Source organism: Lathyrus oleraceus, chromosome 7, assembly GCF_024323335.1.
Source record: "Lathyrus oleraceus cultivar Zhongwan6 chromosome 7, CAAS_Psat_ZW6_1.0, whole genome shotgun sequence".
Taxonomy (NCBI): Eukaryota; Viridiplantae; Streptophyta; class Magnoliopsida; order Fabales; family Fabaceae; genus Lathyrus; species Lathyrus oleraceus.
The window spans coordinates 270,697,506-270,716,368 of NC_066585.1; the positions used below are offsets into that span (position 1 = coordinate 270,697,506).

The following is an 18,863-nucleotide window of genomic DNA, read 5'->3' on the forward strand; positions in this document are numbered from 1 at the left end:
ATTTGGGCGGAATGAATATTTTACTTTGTTTCATCATAAAATTTACAAATAATAGAATGATATATTTATTTCGTTAGACTCCATTCTGCTCCGTTCATTTTATAATATCCAAATATAATTTTCTAGAGCAAATTAAAGAAACATTAATGATTCCCCTAACTAAACAATAAACTATGTCTAGATTGATGAACTAGAATTAAACAGAACGAAATGGAATATGATGAAATAAAATAATATTATGTCAAATCTTATTGTGTAAGTGTTTTTTATTTATTTATAATTTGAAAGAATTAAAAGAGAAATACTACAAATGAGATGGAATAGTGAAAATTAAGAAGAAAATAATAAGAATAATAATTGTAAGAAATAAATAAAAAGAGAGAGATGTTAATCAAGTAGACAAACCCTTGAAATGCAAATGGTCAGCTAGCTAAGCCCTAACTCCCAACATAAACAAACAACTCACTTCGAGCCGTGACTGATCTGCTACTCCATTCTCATTTCCCTCACTTCCCAACCCAACCCAACCCAACCCAACACCCTCTTCACTTCATTCTCAACTGCTTCCCCTTCTTCCCCAACAACCAGGTTAACACACACTCTCTCTCTCTCCCGACTTCAATTTCATTCCCCTTTCTCGAATTTTCGAAGCTTCATATCCGTCGCGTTATAAACTGCGATTTGCTTTTCCGAAATTCACCTACTCTCCATCGCTCAGTGATTGTTTTGAATGCAGATATATCAGTTTTAATGGCTCAACAACCACACTCTACTGAAACGCCTAATTCCATCCCTAATTCTTCTTCTTCTGCAAGTATGTCTCATTAATTCACCTTTACGTTTTGTTCTATGCTTCTTATTTATTCAATATTATTTCTAGAAAATCAATTCATGATAATTTCTATAATGCAACTGTTTTACAGCTCCTGCATCATCATCACCGGCGCCGCCAATCTCTTACGGGGTACATCAAAATGTCAACGTTTCTGGGAATTCTCACCCGCTGTCATCACATTCTGTGAGTATAGTATCAAGTTTTTTGAATTCTCACCAATTTATTAGTGATGTTGTAGTTACAATTGGTGTCTTTTGATGCAGGGGATGAAGCCGAATTCGGCTGTTAATCCTCCTCATATGTCTGTTCAACCTCCCGTTCATGGTCTCCCTCCACATGCCACTGCCCCTTCATTTTTGTATAATACTCCCCATAGTATGCCGGCTTTTACTGGCAACCAACATGCGCAATCTGCCACTGTAAGGCTCATGCTTTTACTCTAAATTTATGAGTGTGCAGGTTGAGGAGATATTGAATATATGTTTGTTACTTTGTTTTGTGTCTGTGTGTGGGGGGATAAGTTTGGGTGATTCAGAATCTTAGGGAATCAAATTAAAACTTTAAGCTATGCTTGTTCGAGTAGGCAAAATTATGGAATGAAAATTGCTCAGGCCATATGGGACCGTTGGAAATCAAGGACCCCGCCTTGCAGCATCTGGTTCAACCTCTACCTTTGAATTGAAGTGGGTTGAAAGTAATTTTCCTTTCTCTTCCAAGCAACGATTGGTTGCAAGTGAATGTTGAAACCTTTGCCATCTTCTTAATGAACTCGCCGGGTTGGAAGTAAACATTGTCCAAGCAAGGCTTTGCTTGAGTAGGCTTGACCTGTTATAAAACAATTCAAGTCCCAAGCCTGCTTGCTCAGGTTTCTTTAGCTATGGTCTGGCTTTTTTGGAAGTTTCTTTTGCCCTATTAGTTATTTTAAAGACATATTTCATATCAAGATATATAAATAGGTCATTCAATCTGTTTCTAAGTTGGCTAGAGGAGAAACATTATATACATTATAAGACCTTTAATTAGGCCATAAGTTTATATCATTAAATAGCTTATACACTCAAGTCTTTATGTTGGTCAACATGCTCAAATCTCTGGAAGGATATTGAGTGTGATTTAACATATCACAAAATCCTTTAATATATAGCTCTGGTAACTAAAAATATTATATTATTTGATATCTACTTAAATAGGTCATTGGCCTAAAAGGCTTTTTAGATAACTTAAAGCCTTGCCATTTTTGCTAATTAGACTTTTCAAAAAGCGTTAACCTAGTTTATTTAATAAATAAGCCTGGCTTTGTATAGTGACGTAGACTAGGCTATAGGCTTTTGTCAGATGGTCTGACATATTTTCATGATTTCATCCCTATTTAATGTACCAACTCAAATACAAACACCTATTGTGCCTATTGAATATTCCCATTGATCTAAGTGATCATGGACTATAGTTGGGACTGACATAGATGGTAGACATGCTTTAGGAAATTGGAATTCGCATAAAGTAAATGATACAAAGTGCAATTAACTTTGTATTTGATGTACAAAGAAGTCTAAGTAACAACGGAAATGTTTGATTGATGTTAAAACTGGGTGATGTAATTGTAATAGCATCGGTGGGGGGATTAATGGCTGACAAACATTGCTATACACTTTAATTGGTGCAATACTCATGAAAAGAGCTAAATTAATAATATTTTCCTCGTATTTCTATTTGCTAATCGCAGAACATGTCCGATTCCGTTACACAAGATTTTAGTAAAATGTCATCTGCATCAAGTAATCTACATCCTATTCCCCCTCTTACTTCTACATCTGCAATGCTGCTGCCATCTGACCCTAGCTATCGCCCCACTACTTTATGGATGCCAACTGTCCCATCTTTTCCCGTCCATCCTGTAATGCCTGGAACTCCTGGTCCCCCTGGATTAGCAAAACATGTGAGAATACCCTCCAATCCAGCTGCTCCATCTCCAAGCACAGACTTTTCCTCAGCTGCAGTACTGAGACAAAATATACCTACTGGTCCCATTGCATTAGATCCTAATGCCTCACATAAAGGCTTGCCCTATCCATCCATACCTTCCATGGTTGCTCCCCCTCAGGGATTTTGGTTACAACCTCCACAGATGAGTGGTATACCTAGGCCACCATTTCATCAATATCCTGCTGCTTTTCCTGGCCCCTTTCCATTTCCAGCACGTGGTGTTACTCTTCCTACAGTTCCAGTACCTGATTCTCAACCTCCCGGTGTTACTCCTGTGGGCCCTGTTGGTATTTCTACATTTTCTGCTTCCGGTCATCACTTTAGGGGAACTCCTGGTTTGCAGGCAGAAGTAATTTCAGAACATGCTGGTATGCCTGCTGCTCCACTGAAATGTACTAGTTCATTGTTTTGGTTTGAAAATACAATCCATGTTCCTTACATTTGTGGTTCTTATGGTTGCAGATGACAAAAAATTAAATGCCATTATGACTCAAAGTGAGGATGCCGCTAATGATCAACTAGATGCTTGGACTGCCCACAAGACTGAAGCAGGAATTGTGTACTATTATAATGTCGTGACAGGGGAATCGACGTATGATAAACCTACTGGCTTTAAAGGGGAGGTATTGATATTGACTATCTACACTCTTAGTAGATCTCATATCTTTTCATGTCTTGGATCACCAGACATTTTTATGTTTTTTCAATAATATAAAATTTTCAAATATTCTAGATGTCATGATATTCTTTAATATAGTTTATGTTATTACTTATTAGTATATAATGTTTGAACATTTTAGATAATGGACATCGATACACTAATAGATAGAAAATTTTAAATATCTGTAGACTAAAACCAATACCATAATAGTACAACTATACTGAATAATTTTGGTTGCATATTCTTACAAAACAAAACCGTATATTTTAATAATTGATAGTATAAGTTATGATCAATTTGTTTTTTTAATACAAATCATTTATATTTTGCATCTGTATGCAGGCTCACCAAGTTTCTGTGCAGCCTACTCCAGTTTCAATGTAAGTACCTTGCTTATCTCCTGGTGGGAAAACTTTTCCATTGTAATATTCATTTGTTTATTTCTCTTTTTAATCTATTGTTGCTGTTTTCTATGACGCCTATACAAAATGTTCTTACTTACATATCTTTATTAAAACATGTATGATTCAACCGTTTAAAGGAGTCATTGACACTGCAGGTAATGGATTGTCAAAACTCTGTCAGTTGCAAACCTAGGAAAGAGGATCATGGTATTCTAATAAGTTTAAAACAGAATTTTATTGATATATTTGGGAGTTTGGAGGGAAAGAGGGAATCACTGGAAAAGAAATAGAGGATGAAAATAAATTTTCTCCCATACTTTGAATGACTAAAATGAATAAATAGAATTAAATGGAGGGGTACACAATGGCATATGAATTATTGCAGACTATTTTTACCTATCATCATTTGTTGATACACGGGGGGCCGGGGTACTAAACTAAATGTTGCCATGCAATTTTAGTTCTGCAAAAATCTCATCAGCCAGCATTCCTAAGTTTCACACCCTACATGTAGAGATATGAATTTGTGTTTGATATTCTAATAGACAAATCAGTCTTGGATAGAACATTATGCCAAAATTTGATCCATGTAGCCGACCTTACTTAGTGGGATAAGGTTTGGTTGTTGTTGTTCTTGTATATCGACGTGGCAAATTGTTATTGGTTAGGCTGAAAAGTATTTGTTAGTTTGAAACAATGATTTACAATCTTACGGTGCCATTTTTTCCTTTTGTAGGGTAGATTTGCCTGGTACTGATTGGCAGTTGGTCTCTACTAGTGATGGGAAAAAATATTATTATAACAAGCGAACTAAGGTATGATTCATGTCCATCTCTTAACTTCATGATCTCGGTCATTTTTCTATTTTGCCTGCCATTTTCCTTGCATATTTGTCTCTCCAGGATGTATTAACTCTTTTTGACGTAACATTGCCTGTTTTGTCTTGTTATTTTTTGTTTTATTTATTACGGCTACTTCTGGTCATGCCATTTTCAAGTGTAATCTGCATCACTGTGACAACCCCTTTTCCCTGGTCCTCTCTACAAACTCATTATTATCCTTAACCTCTGGTAGCAGGTGTAATATTATTTGAGTGCAATGAAAAGAGGAGGAATGGAGTTGTTTCTCCGACGAGAGATTAGATGGTGACGGGGGTGTATTGGTGTCAAAAACCTAGGAACTAACTAAACAGGATTTGAACTTCTCTAGTAGAAGGATAATTTAGAATAAAAAGGAAAGAAAAACAAAAAACCAGAATTAAGCATTTTCTAATGCTAGATGTCATTGTCTACATGAATCAAATGACATTCTTTGAAATCTGTTAAGAGTCCCACATTGGACAATATATGGCCTGAACATGAGTTTATAAGTGGGGGCAACTCTCACTCTACCAACTGGTTTTGTAGGATTGAGTTATGCCCAATCACACATTCTTAACATGGTATCAGAGCATTGTTTAAGATCCGGTGGGCCACCTATTATGGTTTTCGCTATCGGGCCACCCATCATTTATTTCCACACTCCAGATGTCCAGTCCTGGGCGTGAGGGTGTGTGTTAAGAGTCCCACATCGGACAATATATGCCCTGAACATGAGTTTATAAATGGGGGCAATCCTCACTCTATCAACCGGTTTTGTAGGGTTGAGTTAGACCCAAACCACCTTTAGATTGGGCTACCTCAATACCCAAGAAATAGCGGAGTTTACCAAGGTCTTTTGTCTGAAATTGATTTGAGAGATGTTGTTTTAACTGGAGTATACCCTGTTGATCACTACCAGTTATGACAATATCATCTACGTACACAATAAGATAAATACACCCTTTGGCTGAGTGACGATAAAAAACAGAATGATCAGCTTCACTACGGACCATACCAAACTGTTGTACTACAGTGCTGAATCTGCCGAACCAAGCTCTCGGAGATTGCTTAAGACCATAAAGAGACCTGTGTAACCTACACACCATATTCAATGACTCCCCTTGAGCATCAAATCCAGGTGGTTGCTCCATATATACTTCCTCTTCAAGATCACCATGTAAAAAAGCATTTTTGATGTCAAGTTGATGAAGAGGCCAATGTCGAATGGCTGCAATGGCTAGAAGTAGTCTAACAGGTGCCATCTTGGCTACAGGCGAGAAGGTATCACTATAATCCAATCCAAAAATCTGAGTGTATCCTTTGGCTACCAAGCGAGCTTTAAATCGACCAATCTTACCTGGTATCGGAGCAACAATAGATGGAGGGGAAACCAGACCAAATGCATGAGGTGTAGCCAAGTGCAACAGTTGTCCACTAACTGCATCATTGTTAGGAACAGTAGGAACAGTAGTACCTGATAAAATCTGGTTACGAACGGACTCGAGTTCTGGTGGTAGTCCCTTAAGTGCCATGACCATGAAAAATTTACTCTTTTGTTCGGAATGAGCTGCTGCATCTTTTGCATAAGGCATGCGGGTTTCGTAACTCGCTTTCGAGGCATCAAGCTTATGCAAAAGATGGGGGTGTGTTAAGAGTCCCACATTGGACAATATATGGCCTGAACATGAGTTTATAAGTGGGGGCAACCCTCACTCTACCAACCGGTTTTGTAGGGTTGAGTTAGGCCAAATCACACATTCTTAACATGGTATCAGAGCCTCGTTTAAGATCCGGTGGACCACCTATTATGGTTTCCGCTATCGGGCCACCCACCATTTATTTCCACGCTCCAGATGTCCAGTCCTGGGCGTGAGGGAGTGTGTTAAGAGTCCCACATCGGACAATATATGCCCTGAACATGAGTTTATAAATGGGGGCAATCCTCACTCTATCAACCGGTTTTGTAGGGTTGAGTTAGGCCCAAACCACACATTCTTAACAAAATCTTTGAAAAACAAAAATCCTAATAAATTCATTTTGGGCAAGCTTTTCAATGTTGGATCATATCGAGAGAGGCAAAATAGGGAAACAAAAGTTATTTGATTTGGTTGAAGCAGTGTGCAAAAGTTATGAAGACTTCCTTTACCATCGACTTAATTCGATGTTGGGCATGTTTTCTTGGCTTCATTATGGGATCATGTTAATTATATCTCAAGTTATGACATCTTACTCAAAGTGATAGCACCAACAACAACAATAAGCAACATTTAATTGTATTCCCATCGTATATGAAGCTCATATCTCATGTTTAAGTTAAAACTCATAATATATAACAAATATTGACACAAATCTGAATGACTGGAAGCAAAAAAAACTAACTAATAAATATCTGGTTGGATATTACATGCCACAATCAGAGAAACCAAACAGAGTCTGAAAACCGTTGAACCATACTTCAACAAAATGAGCACGGGAAAATAGCATACCAGCAAGAAGGTCACTACAACCAGAACAGAACTAGAAGCAGCACATCAAAGCCAGAAAGGTACCTAAGTGTGACCAACCCTCTCTCTCAATCTGATCGATCACCATGCCTTTCTTTCCCAACCATAATCCACAAGCCACTTCAAGTAGAAGCTACAAATCAAATGAATGACAAGAGTTTATAGGGCTTGGAGTCTTAAGATTTCAGGTGGCCTTGGTTTTCATTTTTTGGAATTGGGTGACTCGACCATGGGATGATCCCAGGCAACCATACCAAATTGCCTTTTTTGCTCTGATTGGGATGATCCCAGCCAGCAAAACTCAGAGAAACCTGCGATACTAGTATCTAACATGTGACTTTTTAAGTTTTAACTACTCGGTTGTCTGCATTTCATGCCCAAAGATCTCATTTGCTCCGGGGTGTATTAAAGACATGAAAATCATTCTTGGGCCTAACAGTAGCTATGAAAAATCAGAATAGGAGTTTGGTAGTATAGTTGGAGACATTTGGAAATCTCAAAGCACTGTTATTTTTATTTGGAATAAAGTTATTAATAGAATTAGCTAAATAAGTTTTTGCAGGCTCTTCTGCATCACAATGTTCTTTCCCTCTACATGTGTATAGTGAGCAAGTCAGGTTCAAAATCTGTATCACAGTTAATTGCTGCCCCGCAAAATAGATGCTTTTCTATCTAACCTTTTAGTGTTTTTTTAATAATTTTTTTTATCAGCACTGGGTGTGTCCTACCTTGTAGAGGTTTTTTTGTTGGTATGCATGAAAGCAATGAGGCATACATTATTTTTTTTTTTGATGAAGGGGAGGGCCTAAGCCCAAAAGAAGAAGATTACAAACTAATAACACTGAGTTTGGCATACATTATTGTTGATATAACTAAAAAAGTGGTTATTAAGTCAATGCATTAATGAAACATTAACCACGCCACCAGTTTTCCTAAATAAGCAACATATTCACTAGAATTTTTTAAATTGGCTAAATTTTATTTCATATATATACTGGTACTGCTTTTAATTAAATTGTAATGGTATTTCTCTATTATGTTTTTTATTCTTTGGCTTTTGTTTTGTATTAGACAAGCTGCTGGCAAGTTCCAATTGAGGTGGCTGAATTGAAGAAAAAGCAGGAGGGTGATGTTACGAAAGATAGTTTAATGCCAGTTCCAAATACTAATTCATCTTCTGATAGAGGGTCTGGAATGGTTGCTCTGAATGCTCCCGCTATTACTACTGGTGGTCGTGATGCTGCAGCTCCTAAACCCTCTAGTGTACAGAGCTCACCATCGGCACTGGATTTGATCAAGAAGAAGTTGCAGGAATCAGGAGCACCTGTTACATCCTCTTCCATTCCTACACCATCCGTACAACCAGGATATGAATCAAATGGTTCAAAAGCAACCGACTCTACAGCTAAGAGCATGCAAAATGATAATAGTAAAGATAAACAGAAAGATGCTAATGGTGATGCTAATGTCACTGATACATCTTCGGATTCAGAAGATGAGGATAGTGGGCCTTCGAAGGAGGAGTGCATAAATCAATTTAAGGTAAATTTCTTTCTATCGATCTTTGCGCTGATGTAGTTTCGTTTTTACTTCTTTCCTTTTATTGCCTTTATTTCTGTAATGGGAAACCTGATCCTTTGCCGATTGCATTATTTTTTTAACCATGCTTAAATATCATTGAAATATTCCTATGGCTTCCTTGTTTTTATTTTATTTTTTTCTAAATTTTTCTTCCACCCTTATATTTATATTTGGTCATACTTTTAGTTGGATGTTACATACTGTTTTAATTAATTTTATTTCTATATATTTTATCATTTTATTTTTTGTAAAGTTAATTTATGGTCCATGGAAGAATTTCAAATTTCTTAATATTTGTATTTAAAATTGATATCCCTAGGCTATTACACCATCTGGGTTGAGAAAAGAAAACTTTTTTCCAGAATCACCGCACATGCTCTACTACAGTTTTAATTTAGGTATCCTACCTTTGGTTGGATGTATACATATGCAGTGTTGTCTATGGCGGAGCGCCAAAATCCCAACATACCGGACACATTGCGGCGCCGTTATATCGGATTATGGCGGAAAAACCCGCAATATCGGCTGATATTTACCATTGTGGAGAGCCCAATAACAGCCATGTATATCCGCCATAACGGCCATGGCGCCGCTATTTGATAAATAACACCGCATATATGGACGGGGATCAACTTAATCTAGGTTTGATGGAATTTGATGTCTTCAAAGAGTTATTAAGTAGAGTCACTATGACAGCGTTCCTTGTAATACTTGTGTTATCCTGCATGGCTCAATAACTTTTTACTGGGTATCTGTATCTTTTTACTAGATATCTGTATTATTAAACTCACTGTTGGATTCTAAGTTACAATCACAGATCATATTTATAGAATTTTAGTTTAATCTAAAATCATTTGATGTCAATGGGATACTCTGTGTGAAGCTCAAGGATCTAATTAACTTCTGTTAGTTAGTTTCCTGATTTTAAGTAATTAGTTAGGCATAGGAAGGGTACTGTACAATACTTACAATGTAGCAGACCTAGTCTAAGCCTATCTAGAATAGTTTCAACTAACTTATTGTCAGTTGAACTGATTCCCTTAATAGTAGCTAATGCCTATTAGCTTCAAAAGAACTTTGTTTTTGCTATTGCTCATTGGGTTTTCTTCCTGACATTTCCTTGGTGTTTCATCTCGTTTTTCTCTTGGATAAGCATAATGGTTTGATGGCTTTGTTTATATTAGCTCTAGCTCTTATTAATTTTGTCTCTTCTGGTTTTTTACTTTGTGAAAGATATCTTCTGTCTTTGTACTTACTACTTCCATTTCCCCGTGTAGTAAAACTACTGTAAAAAAGTTAAAAAGGGTTTTGATAGCACACTTATGTCTCACTTTGTATCAGATACTAGAATTCTATTTGTTTATTTGAGTATGAAACACAAGGTTTCTCTATTTACAAATGGGAAATCGATTGTCTGATAAGTTGGTCTCACATGTTCAAGAGAATAAATTAACCTCACATGTCCAAGAGAAGATGCTTGAACTTTTAGAAGAATTTGCTAATGCATCTGCTCTTAAACAAGAAGTAAAAAGGGAAAATGTAAGTACTTCATATATACACAATGTGTACTGATAGTTGACTGCTTGCATGTCAAAAGTTACACGGCGAATGAAAATCTTGATAGTATGGATTGATTCCTTTCTTACATACTTTTAAGATCTGATAATGCAGTTGCTCTGGTTGAAGATTTTAGTGTGTTCTACTTCTCGTCATATTAAACATGTCATGAGTAGGGCAATACACACCATGATGCAATATCTAATGTGCCTTAGTTTAAATCTAGTATTATTTTGTATTTATTTGTTCCTATGAATTTTGTAGGAGATGCTTAAGGAGCGAGGAGTGGCACCATTCTCAAAGTGGGAGAAAGAACTACCAAAGATAGTATTTGATCCCCGTTTTAAGGTATTTTGTGACCAAATATTTTCCATTGTTTTATTTGAAAATTAGAGCCTTCCTTCATCCGGAACTCATGCAAATTGGTTTGGCTGTGCATGAATCATGTACAAGCGCAACGGGAAAATCTGTCGAACTTTGTCTTACATCTGTTTTTCTTTGTGATGTTTGATTGATATCCTTTTTGGTGTGGTTAGCACGTCTAATTTGATTCTTGCAGGAAAATTTTTCCTTACCTAGTTTATGGTTTAAGGTTACCTTTCATGGGTTTCAGTCAGTGCGTTGGGACTCAACTATTTTTTTTGTGATCATGTATCTAGTTTTAAAGTTTAGTCAATTCTTTCCAAAAGATGATATACCCTCCTCCATCTTTGTAGGTCCGTGTCTATTAAAATATTCTTTTAACCCCATTCTTTTTGTAGTCATCTTCGAAATTTAATATTAATGGTAATATGTGTCAATACAGGCTATCCCTAGTTATTCTGCTAGGAGATCCTTGTTTGAACATTATGTTAAAACACGCGCGGAAGTAGAACGGAAAGAAAAGCGTGCTGCACAGAAGGCTGCAATTGAGGGGTTTAAGCAGTTATTGAATGAAGCCTCAGAGGTCCGTGTTGCCTTAATTTGGAAATCATTTGTTCTTATAATTGTTCTGCTATCAAGTCTATCTAGCTTCAATTTGTGCAACCACTGAGTTTATGGATAATTTGTTTCTCAGGATATTAATGAGACCACTGATTATCACACTTTTCAAAAGAAATGGGGAAACGATCAACGGTTTGAAGCATTGGACCGCAAGGAACGGGAGCATCTTCTTAACGAAAGGTGCCACTTTGTATTTAATTGAATATTTTTAAACTTTCTAACTTCATTTTCTTTGTACGTAGTGTGTTTTCGCATAATCACCATCATTGCCATTGAATTAGTTATTTGGATTTTTAGGTTTCGCACTGATCTTAACTTTAGGGTTTGCTAGCCTGGTCACCAAGTTGGTCTGTTGCACCGGCCAAACATATACTTATCATTCTTATTGTGAGAATCTAGTATTTGTTTTTCATGCTCAAGTCCTTGAGTTTTATGGACAAATTACTCATGTATGTTGGATATAAAAATTAGAAAGAACTGGTATTTGACTATCTTGGTAGGCTGTTTTTATTTTTTATTTTTTTAATCATGGTTATAATACATCCTTGAGTGGCAAACAAATTTTATTGAAGTTGTGTTCAAACTTGGAGATGAACGCAACCATGTGCTGGTAGATGTTCAGAAGCTCTGTTCATGTAATTAGCCTCTTGCAAATGCAAGGCCTGCGAACAATTAACCTATAATGGGTGACCCTTCACTGGCCCCATCACGGTAGGAGGTTTGTAGCACCAGTTTCCTTTATAGTATTCAACCCGAGAGAGAGGTTTATTTCTAGTTCAGCCATTTTCTTATGACATTGCAGATTTGTCACAGCAGTGTTGGCAAATGTAGATCTTTTGGCTTAAAAATGAAACATAATGGCTGGGAGCCACAAGTCCTAAGATGGACAAGGATGATTAACAACCTCATAGCGAGATGATGTTGTCAGTGTTCTGATATTGCTTTATGTGAGAATAATAACATAAACTATTGAAAACCAAGATTCTGTCATCTTTTCAGTTGAAAATTCAATATTTTGTCAAAATAGGAGTACATGTACAGTATACATGTTAATGTCTAGATCTGTATTATATGTTTTCTTTGGATTTCCCCCCCTATTAATTTGCTGTGATACCCATGTGGTCTACGACACTGCATTCAAGTTTTAATCTTGCCATATTGCTTTATTAAGGTCTCAGATTAATAGTGTTAAATGAGCAAATCACTGAGGCAGATCATGCACGGTTCAGCTTCAATTAATACTGGGAGATATTTTTGTTGAGAAAGTGGGATTGAACAGTAATACTTGCTTTGTAGTGGAAACAGTGATATTTGTTTTTATTTGAGAATGACCATTTTCTAGGCTCTAGGGCATCTAGTAGTTACCTTAGGAATGAAAGCATAATATTTCCTTCATTACTCCTTTATATTCCACATTCTCTTCCAAGGACATCAAGAGATGGAACATCTGTTAGCGTAACTCAATTCCTTATTACAAAAGGTTACTCCTTTATATTCCACATTTGCTTCCAAGGACTTCAAGAGACGGAACATCTGTTAGTGTAATTCATTTCCTTATTACAAAAGGCATAGAGGCAAACAAATCAAGTCATGCTTGCTGCATGCGGGTGTTTTCTTATTTCACCAGTGTCAGCTTGTTTGTTGTATGCAACAGTTCATCCAAAAAGAATGCCACCTTTCAAGCCATCCTTTTTGATTTTTGTTTCTCAAAATTTGGTACATCCAACTCAGCTAAGTCCTTACTTTTGTCTGTATATATCTATATTGTTTTGGTTTGCATCCTCATTTGCATTGATATTGAACTTTTTCCTAGACAGCGAAATGATTTCTAATGATAATGCTTGAAAGCAACATGAGTCAGCAGGTAGTAGGCTAATGACAGACTCTCGGATTCACTGTGGGTGTGTCCTTATGCCCTCTAAACTCTTTGGATTTGGCATGGTAAATGGTTTCTTATGTCAATGTGATATTTGCAGAATCCTAGTTGATGGGGTTCATGGTTGTGTTTCAGAGTGCTTCCTTTAAAGAAAGCTGCTGAAGAAAAAGCTCAAGCAAGGCGTGATGCTGCTTCTGCCAGTTTTAAATCAATGCTTAAAGAACAAGGAGATATCACTTTTAACTCCCGTTGGTCTAAGGTATGGGAACACTATGAATAAGTTGAACCGGTTCATATGCTTAATTAGTATTGGTGGAGTTCTGTTGAAAGCTCTCTTGTTTTGGTGACTGAATGACTTCTGTTTATTTTTCTTTTTATTATTATTATTTTTTTAATTTTATTATATGCGCATAGAATTGTAATGATCTGTAAACAATTGAAGAAGAGGAAAATAGATAAATTCCAAATAAGAAAGATAACTGTTGCTTACAGTGTTTAGTTATGTTCAGAGTGGAAACTTTTCTCGGTCCTACAAAAGAAAATGGTAGAATTCTGTTGGAATTTCCGCCCTCACTGCATTCCACCCCTAGTCGCCTTAAATTGCGGCATTTGACTTGCCTTCATTGCAGTCTCCAACACCTTCATTGTGTTAGATTTGAAGTGGTGGATTTTGTCCCGCATTGCTTAGAGATATGACCTCTCTTGTGTTTATAAGTGGGAGCAATCCTTACCTTATAAGCCGGTTTTGTAGGGATGAGTTAGGTTTAACCCTCACATTCTAAGATGGTATCAGAGCCTATCCTAGATCTTTGTTGGGCTTCCCGTATCGTCCACGCTCTAGGCTCATTGAGGCCCAAGTGTGAGGGGATGTGTTGAGATTTCTGCCTTCATTGGGGTCCGTCCCTAGTTGCCTTAAATTGTGACATTTGGCTTGCCTTCATTGCAGTCTCCAACACCTTCATTGTGTTGGTCTGAAGGAGTGAATTTAGTCCTACATTGCTTAAAGATATGACATGTGTTGTGTTTATAAGCGGGGGCAATCTTCACCTTACAAGCCGGTTTTGTAGGGATGAGTTAGACTCAACCCACACATTCTAAGAAATTCCTTTTAGTAGTAATCAATATCTTTACAATATTTTGAAGCTCAGCTACATATAAACTGTTATACTTTTAGGAGAAATTATACTTCCTCTGTCCCAAAATAATTGTCGCATTTGTAAAAAAAATGTGTCCCAAAATAAGTGTCGGTTTTAATTTCCAATGCAATTTTAATCTTGATCTTCCAATTGTAGCCTCTAATTAATACTCCTAATTTACTATTTCTCTCACCTTGCATTAATGATAATTTGAATACACCAATAAGCAACAAGGATAGTTTGGTAAAATTGTTATTCTCTCTTTCATTTATCACATTTTTTTTAAGGTGTGTGAATGTGTAAGTATGATAGATATTTCGGGATGGAGGGAGAATTAATTTTTGGATAAAGTTCCTTTGAGTAGTATGATGTTAAGCTAATATTTTCTATAAATCCTGAACAAGTGATTTTGTGTACTTTCTAATTTCGTTTTCCTATGAGTTATTGTTGAACTTATTTGTGATAGATTTTGGCCATTGATTTTAATGATGTCTAAAAGGCCAGGTGTGACGAGAAATTAAGTCTTACTTCACAAGTGACAGTTTATTCGAGGCTAGCAAGATAAAAATGTTTTCTTTGTTAATCATATTGGTAGTTGAAAAATCATATGCTTTTCCTTAAGATCTCCATTTACATCCACTTACATATATGTATGTTTAGGTAATTTTGGTTCATGTTAATTTCTACTTTTCTGTGGGGTGTTTAATTTAGTGTTTGGTTGATGCAGGTTAAAGAGAGTTTAAGAGATGATTTGAGATATAAATCTATGAAACACGAGGATAGGGAATTTTTGTTCAATGAGTATATATCCGAGTTGAAAGCTGCTGAACATGCAGCAGAACGAGAGACCAGAGCTAAAAGGGACGAGCAGGTACTAGGTGGTTAATACATAATATGTAATGAATGCCTTTGAAATCATTAGAACGTTGGTAAATTGTGAAGAAAGAATAACTGTCGGTCCACTTTTTTTTTAATTGATGCCTTGACATGGTGCTCCGGTTAGTTCGTAGTGGGTAAATACTGTTTTTTTTAGTAAACGTGGGTAAATACTGTTAAACTACTTCAAATATAGGATTTTTGGATAAATTGAAGCTTAGTTTGCTAGAGTGACTTCTATGACAGGCTCTATTGATGCCTTTTCTGTTTTATGCTGGATTGAGTTGTTTAAGTCGGTGTATCAATTTTACTTGTATACAAATGTTCTCCTAGTAGCTCATTTTTAGTAACTTATTATAACATTGGTTTTGAACAAATTAAAACTCAACTGATTTGCAGGAGAAGTTGCGGGAAAGGGAGCGGGAGTTGCGTAAAAGGAAGGAAAGAGAAGAACATGAAATGGAAAAAGTACGGATAAAGATTAGAAGGAAGGAGGCAGTTACGTCTTTTCAAGCTTTACTCGTAGAGAGAATCAAAGACCCTATGGTATAAAGCTTTTGTTCTTCTTGCTACTGTTGTTATTTTGAAGATTGATTTCCTTTTTAAAATCTGAAAGGATTGGAATATCTTTTAGATGCTAGAGTTTTAAACCAGTCATTTTGGTTTCTTAATTATTGATATTTTTCCAGATTTATACGCATGAAACACATTATTCCATTTAAATGTTGTTTACTCCCATCTTGAATTGGACTAAACTGCATTCAGTAAATTATTAGGAGGGTTTGGTTGAACATCAAGAAAAATAGATGAATGCAAATGAGTTTCTCAGACTTTTGAAGGCTAAATTATACTAGGAAATTTGCTGTTTATAATAAATTTCATATATTTTGTGTATGTTCTTAGGCGTCATGGACAGAATCAAAGCCCAAGTTAGAAAAAGATCCGCAAGGACGTGCAACCAATTCTGTTCTTGATTCAACTGACATGGAAAAACTCTTCTGGGATCATATAAAGATGCTTCAGGAAGTAAGTGATAATATTTGATGCAATTGATATTTGTGACGTTCTCTCTATTGTTCCCTGTACTTAACTATATATGCGACAGAGTGCCACTTGAATGGGAGTGAGGCTCTGTTTGAGTAGAAGTGTACTTTTGGTTTAAAAATGTGCTACTTACATTTGTGATTCTTGTGATTGGCCAGCGTTGTGTTCACGATTTTAGAGCTCTTCTAGCTGAAGTGTTGACTTCTGAAGCCGCATCTCGGGAAACTGATGACGGGAAAACAGTGCTTAACTCATGGTCTACCGCTAAACGTCTTTTAAAACCCGATCCAAGATATAACAAGGTTCAAAGAAAAGATAGAGAAGCCTTGTGGCGCCGGTATGCAGAGGATATGCTGCGGCGGCAAAAGTCATCTCATGATTCAAAGGAAGATAAATATACAGATGCCAGAGGTAGAAAGTCTCTAGATTCTTCCAAACATACATTGGAATCAGGAAGATCGCACGAGAGAAGATAATTTTGTTTGTAATTCTTGTGTTTTTGTTTTTCTCAGAATTCATAGATTAGGTTTCACAAGTCATAACCTTGAAGCCTAACATTAGAACAGTAACATATTATACATTGAAGAAGTTCTAAATGCTGTTGTAGTATATCACTTTTATTCTCTTGTCGCTTTAGGATGATATGAATATCATTTATACTGTACTTCCTTCGTCTCAATATAATCATCGCTTTAACAAAGAAAATTTGTTTCAAATTGTTGACACTTGACATTTAATTAATATAGAGGTATATGCTGTAAATGTAAGAATATCACATTCTCTCCGTATCAAAAAAAGAAAAGAAAATTGTAATTAATGCTGTTGATATTTATGTAGTTGAAAGACACGGTTTATTGAGAACTGTCCATACACCAAAAATATTGTTTCGTCTTCTCTCTCCCCCTCTCATGATGGACATTATAGTATCATGTCGAATCTCGAGAATGGTTTTCCGCCTCAAAACATCGCTCCAAATGTGAATTGTCATCATTTAAGATCTAGTCTTGTTTGCTCTGGGAAACATGTCCTCTTTCCATGTCCTTAGATTGCACCATCTGACACTATTTGTACCATATATCCTCCTACGACGTTGACGGGATTTTCTTCAATGAGTAAAGCATCGCCGGAACTCATGATCGCAGATTCGAACTTGAATATACCTTTGAATCAAAACTCCAAAAACTCCCCTCTTTTGCAATTGAAGAACATCATCCATAATTCATTCTTATCTTTAATTCAATAAAAGTGTTTTATGTTATGGAGATGACAAAGATGGAAGTTTATGTCCTAATTTGATTTAGGATTCAAATGTGATGAGACACTCGGCAAAAACAATGATGGTGATGACAAGATGCTAATTGGGATGTCATGTGTGCCAAAATAGGTTTCTTTTGTGAGAAATAGACACTAAGTACATACATGACAAAATTCGAAGAAATAAGGGATCAAATGGGTCTTTTTAAAAGTTAAGACACCAAAATGAATTTCGAATTAAATATAAGAAACGAAAAAAGGATAATTCACCTTTTAGAATCCTATCACAACACCTAATCAGTCTCACCCAAAAAAAATCAGACACTAAAAATTTCCCCTCAGGGATCCTGCAAAAGACTGAGTGGGCTTTAGGAGTTCGAGGGTACCCCCAGAAAGAACAGTCTTTAAAATCTCCCCAATTTTCGACAGACATCAAACCGTGACCTCTTGTCGTAGTGAAATCAACCTCTGACCATGGAGGTTGTCCCAGGAGGTATACACCCCAGCAAAAATATGAAAGAAGAGATTCATATACGACTTCCAATTCCGATATTCACACCAAATTGGAACACTTTCACGAAAGCCCAATCATTTGGGTGTAACTGAGAGGGCACATTTCTCAAATGTTTTGACACTTTGTCTTCAAATTGTTGAAGGAAAATCTAAAATTCAGGTAAGTATTCATACACTCGTAAAAAGGGACCAAACACTCCTCAAAATAGCTACAGATCATTTTTTCGAAATCAACGAGGATAATCATACCTACTTTTATAAAAGCAACTTCTACTTTTGTCGTATCCTAAAAAAGAGAAATAGTCCTTAGCAGCTCATGGTCTACACAATGATACTGGTTCGCGTCAATGTTTTCCAAGTAGAGTATGTGCCCGACCCTCAAGCGACAAACAATACCAATCGAGAAGGGAAGTTTGATTTGAAACTTTGATCTAGACCTCGTTGGGATCCCGACCCTGTGCAATTCTATAAGACCTAACAAAATATTGAGTTCTCTACTCGTCTCGGAAAATAGTCGATGCGTGCGTTAAAGGTTGGGCAGATGGGGAAGAGTTATTAGTTACCCTTGGGAGACAGAGGTAGCATTGTCGGTTCGAACACTACCAAAGAATTTTCCAGCACTCTCATCATAGAAAGCACGAGAAGACTCATTAGAAAAAGGATTGTCGAAAAAAGATTCACTAGAAACACCATTAGACTCAAAACTATTGGAAATAACTATTGGTTTCAAGTTAGGGCGATTATGTGTTGAAGACGTAGTATTCGAGTTATATCGGGTTTCTGCCCCCACATATG

General features: G+C 36.4%; 1 protein-coding gene across 1 annotated transcript; it reads left to right on the forward strand.

Annotated features, from left to right (window-relative positions):
* Positions 1–386: 386 nt before the first annotated feature.
* Positions 387–16,965, forward strand: LOC127102421 (pre-mRNA-processing protein 40C). Its single transcript, XM_051039792.1, has 17 exons — positions 387–588; positions 737–814; positions 924–1,018; positions 1,099–1,254; positions 2,559–3,186; positions 3,281–3,441; positions 3,822–3,859; positions 4,620–4,698; positions 8,319–8,789; positions 10,650–10,733; positions 11,191–11,331; positions 11,443–11,549; positions 13,381–13,504; positions 15,109–15,252; positions 15,657–15,803; positions 16,161–16,283; positions 16,460–16,965. The coding sequence occupies exons 2-17, from the start codon at positions 751–753 to the stop codon at positions 16,775–16,777; spliced, it is 2,880 nt and encodes a 959-aa protein (XP_050895749.1). The 5' UTR covers positions 387–588; positions 737–750; the 3' UTR covers positions 16,778–16,965.
* The last annotated feature ends 1,898 nt before the right edge of the window (positions 16,966–18,863 follow it).